General features: G+C 33.1%; 1 protein-coding gene across 1 annotated transcript in view; it reads left to right on the forward strand.

Annotated features, from left to right (window-relative positions):
* Nucleotides 1-9,502, forward strand: part of LOC149782296 (dnaJ homolog subfamily C member 16-like) — a 67,569-nt gene extending 58,067 nt beyond the window's left edge. Inside the window, exons 12-13 of the mRNA XM_089933684.1 lie at nucleotides 2-124; nucleotides 3,294-9,502. Of these exons, the coding sequence (XP_089789810.1) occupies nucleotides 2-116 (115 nt within the window). The 3' untranslated portion in view covers nucleotides 117-124; nucleotides 3,294-9,502. The remainder of the gene's footprint in view (nucleotide 1; nucleotides 125-3,293) is intronic.
* The last annotated feature ends 952 nt before the right edge of the window (nucleotides 9,503-10,454 follow it).

A 10,454-nucleotide genomic window follows, 5' to 3' on the forward strand; every position in this document is an offset into this window, starting at 1 on the left:
GTTATGATAATGTGGCATGCATGGAATTACTTCTGTTCTGTATGTTTTATTTTGCTATGGGATATCTCATATGGACATCCTATGGAACACATGATGTCCAATTGGACCCTCATTAATCTTTAAGGTCAGTGCTGGCTAACATTTAATTTCCTTTGCATTATGATACTTATACCATATTAGGGCTAATAAAAAGAGATTTTGTTATTGTTGGAATATTTTTATCTTATACCTGCCAGTTTGTTTTTACATAAGTTCATGGATTTGTTTAAGAAAGACACAGGCAGGCAAACACACACACACACACATATATGAATATATAGATGGGTAGTAGGCAAAATGTTATGAACTCTTCAACACTTTCTTGTTCATTTCTTCAACATGTCAAAAGATCAAGGAAGGATCAGTTAAACATTGGATAGTTTATTGTATAGACTAGTTTTTATGTCATTTTTTTACAAGAAATTATTGTAAAAGGTAATTTATTTATTCGAAATGAGTCAAAACATAATTAATCATGTTAAAACGTTTAATGGAAATTTATATATTTTCCATTGAAAAACATTGTCATTGAATTGTCCTTCTAGGTACCTGAAGCAGGATGACCAAATTGTCTTCTTTTACTCATACGGTTGAGTATTGGGTGATAACTATTGCTAAAAAAGTCACACTAATGTATGTGTGTAGGCCACATGTTAAGTGATAAAGTAATCACAGTTTGCCCCTTAAAATTGCAAGGCACACAAATGTTCATCAATTTCCAACACATCAACATATGGTAAAAGCATCTTACATCTGAGTCCTGCCACGCTGAATTCCTGCAATCTTATATTAACCCTGTCTTGTGGCTTGTCGAAGAAATACTTGCTATAAGGCTTATGACAGTTGTCTCTTTTGCTATCTTAACTAAAGGAATATTGCACATTTTATGAACTAAACCAATTGCAGAATTGTATGCTACTGGCATATTGATTTGTGGGTCGAAGATAATTCCACATAGAAAATGGAATGTAACAACAGTTTCAACACAGGATACATGGTGTTGGATTAAAGACTTTCCTTGAATATAGTGTTAGTTAATAATGTTCTTTTTTGACAGTCTCATTGTTTGTCAGAATTCTTGTAGTTGGCCTTTCACCTGCTTACCCTGAGCAGAAATGTATCTATATTTTATTTATATCTGAGTTTACATTGCTAAAAGAAATGAAGCAAAAGTGCAAGCAAAAAATACAAATTGATAATTATTTGTAAAAGTATTTATCATAACTGCAGTATTTATAAATGTTAAATAGTCTTTCATATAAGTATTTATTATATTAGCAGTTTGTAAAAATGAATTATGTAGGCACAGTATTCTTATGTATGTTGAATGTCATTTCTAATAGTGTTTCTTATGCAGTATAAAGATTGTTCACAACGTTTCACAGGGGAATGTCGTTTTAGAGCATTATAGCCGAGACACATTATCGTTTTTTGTTTTTTCAAGATGTTTAGGCACTTTTCCATATCGATAACGTTGGATATACATGTAGTTAACAATTTATGCAGGTATGATTAATGTACAGCTCATATGTAATTGTAATACAATTTTCAACATACATTTGTATAAATACATATCATGAGAGACCAAAAAGTAAGAATAACTAAATAACTAGAGCAAACATCGTTTCCAAGAACATAATAAACACTCTTTATTAGTAGTATTATCACTATTATACATATATATATATATATATATATATATATATATATATATATATATATATATATATATATATATATATATATATATATATATATATATATATATATATATATATATATATATATATATATATATATATGTGTGTGTGTGTGTGTGTGTGTGTGTGTGTTACATTATTTTGTTTTTCTGATTTGTTTTCTTGGAAAATATCTGCGAGACTTACTGGGTGCATGATCCTGATCTTACCAAGGAAACAATCTATAGATACATTAAGCTATTAGACATCCACCGCCGTGCCTCACATGCAATTCTATTTTTGGCAGCGTCTTACAGTCTTCTTAAGGAGAAATTATTGTCTCCATTGGTGCTTCAGTGCTTGCTGGAGGTTGTAGCAAAGGCACTGAGACATGCTCTTTCCATGTCCATGATGCTCTCTGTGGAGCTGCTCCACCTTAATGTGGATGTTGTTTTCAAGACTTTGTGGTACTGGCTGGACCACAGCAAGAACCTTTCAAGGGCTGCATCTCTTGACAAAGGGACAGTCTTCGGAGGACTTGAGACCAGCAGCATTGGTTTCTCACAGCCACTCATCACCCATCACAACAGGCCAAGAAGCACACTCACCCCTACCACTTTGGTACTGTCAAGTTGTTCAAGTAGGTGTAGCCCCATCAGTCTCAAAAGCAGCTTCAATTCAAAGCTATGTCATGCCTGTCATTTTCCAGACAAGGTGGATGGTAAAACCAAGGAAGAACGTTTTTTAAATCCTCCCCATTTTCCAAGGAGGGATGAGGAAGACCTTTCTTGTTCCCATTATCCCAGGGCTGCCAGCTAGCTGTTTTTTCAGCCTCAGATGGATTCTCTTGCTCCAAATATTATCAACAAAATCATTTGCATATAAATAACTCTCTAAATTAAGACATTGTTGTCAGCCCACCTTTACCTTTCGTTCATGGGGACCTTGAACTCACAGCTTGTTATGACTTCTCCATCTAAATGGATGATACTATCAATATGGGGTATTCACTAAATGTCTTCTTATGATGTCTTTTAGGTCCAAAATGAAAATGTTACCCACATACTCTGGCATGAATTACAAGTTATGGTAGAAGTATTAAATCACTGATTACTACTGCATTGCTTTCCTTTTGCAGGACTCACAGTAAAACGATCCAAGCTTAATTATTTCCTCATCAGACTAGAAGATTCAATAACTATAAAGAACACACTGCCACTCTGTCTCCTACATCACAGCCCACATACACAATACTATCCTCTGTTTCCTTGGATGATCTATGTGGTACACTTCTGTAATATTGCTCAGCAAAATTTGCCTTTGTCCTCAGTTTAAAACAGTTTTGGCATGCTTGCTAACTTTTTGTATTGATCAAGAGTTACTGCCCTTGATCATTGACATAACTGATTGTTATCTGTGCTCTTTTTGCAAATTTTAGGTTTTTTTACGCCTTGCTTTGTAAGCAGTACATTCACAAATTGTATCCCCCTTCACTGTTCCAGTGACAGAGTAAGTATTACCTATTTCATTTCAGTTCTAAGATATTTGTTTTATGCGTACATTTATCTATTTCAGATTATAGTGTTGCGAGGTGTTTGCAAGTGTAGGCACAGGACTGCACCATGGCACACTGACTGCAGCAGGTATTGATGGATGGATAGTTGTATAATCTGTTGTCTTTTATCTGACTAGACCGGATTTGTCAACTTGTATGTACCTTCATCAGTGTACAATTAAACAAATGATAATTATATGAGTGATTATTCAAATTATATTACAAAGAAAATATCTTGAATTAATTTTCATGGGTTGCAACATTCATGGTATTTTTGTTGATACTTAAAGTTTGGATTTAGAAAAGGATTTTGTTGTTTCCATGGAATGATTATATTTACGTTCAGATTTGAATTTTGTATCAACCACAAAAAGAATTGAAAGTTGGTATACCTCAAAAAAAATTGTGAAATCACATTATTTCATTAAACCTGTCAGTGACTATTAACTTTAGCCACTCAATAACAACTAAGTTGGACCATTCTACAGCTGCCAAGTTTTGCCACTCAGTGGCAAATAAGTTTTCCCAGTCAGTGACTAAGTTTTCCCTTTCACTGGCAATTAAGTTTTCACACTCAGTGGCAAGTAAGTTTTCACACTCAGTGATTAAGTTTTCCCTCTCACTGGCAACTATGTTTTCACACCCATTAGTTACTAAATTTAACCACTCAGTGACTATCAAGTTTTCCCACTCAGTGATTTAAGTTTTCTCTCTCACAGGCTACTATGTTTTCCCACTCAGTTGCATTTAAGTTTTCCTTTTCACTGGCAACTAAGTTCTCACACCCAGTGACTACTACGGTTTCCCACTCAGTGACTACCTTGTTTAACTATTCAGTGGCTACTCTACTGTGTTTAAAGATTCAGTGGCTGCTATGTGTAACCACTTGGCAGCTACAAAGTTTCATGCCTGACTCAAGAGATCCATGAGTCTGCTCAGGAGATGTTGATTATTATTGGAATATGACTAACAGTAATAATAATGTTTAGGGTGGCGTGAAAACAATCATTTCTATCTAGAGTATTTTAAGAAATCATTCGCTTATGCTGACAGAGTTTTCTTCAAAAGGTTTCAGCATGATATTAAACAAGCATTAAAATTTTAGCCCGGAGAAAGTATGCCAATACAAACACTTGAATCTGCAAACCTGATTTGATGACTACATAATATTTGCAAGTGGTAGCTGTAATTCATCTGTATGATAACAGTATGTTCACCTTGTATAATTTTTATTAACTTGTGTTATATTTATGTTTTTAATACAGTAGATGTCAACCTTGTAGATTTTTTTACTAATTAGACATAACTTAGCAGGATATTTATTTTCATTTCATCATTAAGACATACACTAAATGTTAGCTAATTATGTTACCCTGGATAAACAAGAGATATTATTGTTATTATTGTTGTTATTGTTATTATTATTATTATCATTATAATTATTATTATTAGTCTGATTAGCCAGCGTGGTGATTGGCAGATGAATACATACAACAGACTGATTGGCAGTTATATTAGATGGCTATAAAGTGGAGGTTAATTAGCTGTTAACTTGATGCATTGCAAGATTACCTGTTTGATGTTAGATTTTTGGTAAACTTTATAGATACATGTGTCTCAAAAGGTTCCACTTGCTTGACCAGTTCCAACTTTTACCTGTAAAAAGATCCATCTGCTTGACCAGTTACAACTTGTACCTGTAAATAAGATAAATCTGCTTGACCATTTACAACTTGTATCTATAAATAAGATCCATCTGCTTGACCAGTTATGACTTATACCTGTAAATAAGATAAATCTTCTTGACCATTTACAACTTGTACCTATAAATAAGATCCATCTGCTTGACCAGTTATGACTTGTACCTATAAATAAGATCCATCTGCTTGACCAGTTACGACTTGTACTTATAAATAAGATCCATCTGCTTGACCAGTTACAACTTGTACCTGTAAATAAGATCCATCTGTTTGATCAGTTACAACTTGTACCTGTAAATAGATCCATCTGCTTGATCAGTTACAACTTGTACCTGTAAATAGATCCATCTGCTTGATCAGTTACAACTTGTATCTGTAAATAAGATGCATCTGCTTGACCAGTTACAACTTGTACCTATACATAGGATCCATCTGCTTCACCAATTACAACTTGCACCTGTAAATAAGATCCATCTGCTTGACCAATTACAACTTGTACCTGTAAATAAGATCCATCTGCTTGACCAGTTACAACTTGTACCTGTAAATAAGATCCATCTGCTTGACCAATTACAACATGTACCTGTAAATTAGATCCATCTGTTTGACCAGTTACAACTTCTACCTGTAAATAAGATCCATCTGACTGACCAGTTACAACTTGTACCTGTAAATAAGATCCTTCTGCTTGACCAGTTACAACATGTACCTGTAAATAAGATCCATCTGCTTGATCAGTTACAACTTGTACCTGTAAATAGGTACATCTGCTTGACCAATTAGAATGTGTACCTGTAAATAAGATCCATCTGCTTGACCAATTAGACCTTGTACCTGTAAATAAGATCCATCTGCTTGACCAATTACAACGTATGTGTAACATATCTAACAAAGCCTCATAGCACAGTCAGATATTCCAAAAGCTCAAGAGATGTTTTCATCAGTGTTGACTTCTTATTGTCACTAATTAAAATATAATACATTCTCTGGTGCTACATTTTTAAGTCAGAGAAAATATTTTTGGGCATGACATTTAATGTTTTGATGACACATGTATCAAAGACTTGTGATATAAAATATGTCGCTCCACCTTGTTGGTCCCTAATCACAGCATAAACTTGGATGTCCTGTGGTAGCACGAAGTACTTAAAAAGGACTGAGTTTACTGTATTATGGTAGATTTCCTCTACATTTCCTTTGTAAAGTATTGGGGAAAAAGCCTCGGCATGCAATTTATTCAGCATGAATCTAAACTCAACATTTTTCAGCTGCTTATTAGATAACAGTCAGGGCCTGACTTAGATCCATTGGACCGATTTGGCCCAATAAGACCCTGTGCTTACAAGGGCCCTGAGAGTTAGTAATTTTTACAAATATGTCAATATAGAGAAATTAATTTTAAAGCAATGAAAGAAAATTTTAAGTTCAATATGATACAAATCTTGTTTAAAAGTTTATTTCTGAATGATGTTTCACAGGGGGACCTGTACATAAATCCAGGAGGCCCTGTCAGAATTATCCAAACTGGTGCCAGCACTGGTTAAAGGCCAGTGCTGATAACATAATATCATTTTTTCTGTCTAGATCTCTTTCCTATAAATCTAAACTTTAGACAATTGTGTGTCTTATATTTATTACTTCTTTCCAGTAAAATGTTCCTATTTTCCTCTACTTTTTGGCATCAAAAGTGAATATAATCCATCTTTTATCAAACTTTTTAACTTTTAACTTATGTAACAAATGGAAATTTATTCCCTATTGTAGTTTATTGTTAATTGTTTCACTAAGACTATTAGTCCTTGTAAAAAGTACTAGTAATGGCCTTCATGACTCACTTATCGTCTGTGTCGATGGTATCACAAAAAAGTAGGTCTTTTTTATAACTTTTGATTATCTCTTATCTATTATCCTGTCACTGATTATCTCTTATCCAGTTGCTAAATAATTTTGAAATAGCAAATATTGATTTCAATAATTTTAGCTTTGTAAATTAAAGGAAACTTTCAGAGGTCTGATTACTTGTAATATTCACTGCCATCAAACTTTAAAATTTACTTGTAATATTCACTGCCATCAAACTTTAAAATTTCAGAAGTGTATAGATCCAGTATATTTTATCATTTTTGGCTTTCAAGTAAAACAGTACCAACACCAAAGCAAAAAACAATACTATTATCTACCAGGTATTATTTTTTAATTCTTCTTCTTCTTCTTCTTCTTCTTCTTCTTATTATTATTATTATTATTATTATTATTATTATTATTGTTATCTTTACTATTAATATTATTATTATTGTTGTTGCTGCTGTTATCTTTACTATTATTATTATTATTATTATTATTATTATTATTATTATTATTGTTATCTTTACTATTAATATTAATATTATTATTATTTTTATTGTTGTTGTTGTAATTAATTCAGCTAATGCATGCAGTGTACTTTTCTGGTTCATTTAAATTAGCTTAGCTTGGTTCCCCCATTTCATTAAATCCTATCATTTTTATTTAATTAAGAATTGTTTTCAGAATGGGTAGTCAAACAACTCAGTAAACTTTAAAATATTTTGGTCAGTTTGAAATTTTACTGAACATAAGAGTAAATAAGATTGTATTTTATTTTTTGCTCTTTTTTTAAATATAATTATTCTCCAGCTTGTATGTTATTTCATTGAAATATGAATTATGGCTACATATATATAAGCGAATCCTTTTATGTAATATTTTGTTTGGATTTAAAATTTAAAGGAACTGTTCAAGGTCAGTGAAACTGACATCTTTTTGCTTGCTTTTTTAGAGTTTCATATAGCAATTCATTGACTTGTAATTCCATTGTCATATGGTAATTCACATGAATTGTAATTATTGTCATATGGCAATTCCTTATGACTTGTAATTCCATTGCTGTATGGCAATTCACAAGACTTGTAAATACCTTGTCAAATGGCAATTCACATAAGTGAGATTTACCAAGTTTGTAGTTTTTATCTAGGTCTGATAGCTGACATGGACACATACACTTCAGTTAATTTCAGGTCAAGTCTGTTTAGTCTCCTACCATATGACAAAGGAAATGTGGCATTTTAAAATGTTCTGAGTATTCCATTATTTATTCAAGAGAAAGATCTTCTATACCTTTTTTACAGCAGCATTATATTGGTAGAGTAAAATTTAGAAGAAAATTTTGCATGTTGAATAAATGTTCAGCAAAATTATATTGGTGTCATGTTGTTTTTATTTTGTCTGTTTTTATCCAGTGTTTTTTATCCAGATCTATGTTGATATTTGATCATACATGTGAATTGTATTTAAACATTTGTGTGAGTATTGTGTTTTTGTGCTTGATACAACAGATGAGTCGTCATTTGGTTTTGTTGTCTCCGCACTTTATCCATTTGTCCATCCACTCATTTCATTTTTGTGCAATAACTACAGCCATATTAAGTGTAATGTAGAGATTGAGCTTAGATCAAGTGTAATTTTCAATATATTTTATTTTTTGTCAGTATTGAATGATATACTTGATGTCAGCTAATATTTTGCACCAAATCTTTTCGGGTCAGTCCATCCAATAATCTGTCCTTTAATAAGTCAAACATTCTTGTAAATGTAACTAGTCGACATGTTTTATGTTCAATATTGTGGTCATCACCTAAAGATGTGCATCTCTACAAATCACTTTACTTTTAAAAAAAATTGTTAGAGTTATTGCCCTTTTTCTGGCAGCTGAATGCAGTGTTCGATGGAATGCATTTTTTAATCAGTCACTGTCAAGTTTGGAACAAAGCTACAAATCACTTTGCTCTCGCAATTTTGTTAGAATTATCACCCTTTATTACTTGGAGCCCTTTGAGTGTATGACATGATCTTGTCAATGCAACTAGGCTCACAGTTTTTTCTAAATGATCACAATGAAACCTTGTACATATTATGGTCATCACATATTGACAAATTACTGTCCTATTACAATATACCTGCCAAAGGTATTATGTTATCATATTGTCCATCAGTATGTTACTAACTTATTCCTGTACAATAATTTGAGGTTTCCACCATCTGCAGTTACCAAGGTTTGTAGCAATCAGTTTCCAGGTCAAACACCAGTGTCACAGACTGAGGCAAGAAAAATTCTTTCTGCGTAAATAACATAAATTATGCATTATATAACTGGACTAAAGTTTTAGATAGCTTGCACTTAGGTTAAGGAGGCTGCTAAATATGGGGTCAAAATATTACAGGTCAAGGTCACTTAGATTGAAAGAAGGAAAATTACTTCTGCCCAATAATATCAGTTATACATGATATACCTGGACCAAACTTTGTGGATAGCTTGCACTTGTTATAAGGAAACTGCAAATCGAGGGTAAAGCCAACAGGTCAAAGGTCACATTCACATTGACTAAAGATAAAAAATGATTTTCATACAATAACCTTTGTTCTAAATGCAGGTAATCATGGTTGTTCAGTTGGTAGAGTGTAGGACTCATAATCTACTTACATGTGAGCCTCCTGGTTGTTCATTGGTAGAGTGTAGGACTCATAATCTACTTACATGTGAGCCTCCCAGATGGCCCGGTTTTCCTCCCAAGACAAGGGATGTTTCCCATTCCTCCTGTCACACGATGAAATCTCCTGAGTATGCAAAGTTATTATTGAAACAAATTTTTGACATTTTTTCTATTATTTCTAGTATTGTTTATTTATGGCAATTACAAACTGATTAGTTGATTAAGGATGGATTACTGAAGAGTTCAATCAGCAGAAAACGTGATACAAATGGATAAAAATTATTTGCATAGTGCCCCAAGCTTTGGGTCCATGCAGGGATACAAAAAAAATAGAAGATATGAGTTACAATGAAAACTTTGCTATTCTCATTGAAAATCCTCCCTCTTTTGAAGTCAAAACTCACAACAAAATGTTGGCAAATCTCTTAGTTGTCCTAAGCTGCCTTCTATATTCTGTCACATCTTTGACTCCAAGCATCACCAATTCAGTGCCAAACCAGGCCAGCTCAGGTCATCCATCTTGGAGTGTCCTTTGGTAAGGCACTTAACTCCCATTTCCTATGCATGATCTAGCAAAATAAACTGCTGAAAGTACCATTTAAAATCATCCATCCAATCAACATCATGCACATGGACCACGCTTCATGGAATGTCTACTGAGTTTTGGGGGTCACAAGATCGTGGATCAAGGCCATTGTGACTAAAACAGGAAATATTATTTCCATACAATAACATTATTTCTACACCACAGATCAGAACCAAAGTTTGAACATCACTTGTACATGTACCTGTGTTAAATGGTTAAATGTCATCAATGTAAAAAAGAAAACAGTATATTTATGTGCACACAAATTTCAGTTCTCAGCTATGTAGATTCACATTGTGGATGATCTGCACGTCTGGTATGAAAAAGGCATGTTCAAGTTGATGGTTAAAAGGTCCAATGTCAAGGCCATTTTGCCTTGAAGGAAGC

The sequence above is a fragment of the Sinohyriopsis cumingii genome, chromosome 15 (genome assembly GCF_028554795.1).
Source record: "Sinohyriopsis cumingii isolate HCF-2022 chromosome 15, ASM2855479v2, whole genome shotgun sequence".
In the NCBI taxonomy this organism is placed as follows: domain Eukaryota; kingdom Metazoa; phylum Mollusca; class Bivalvia; order Unionida; family Unionidae; genus Sinohyriopsis; species Sinohyriopsis cumingii.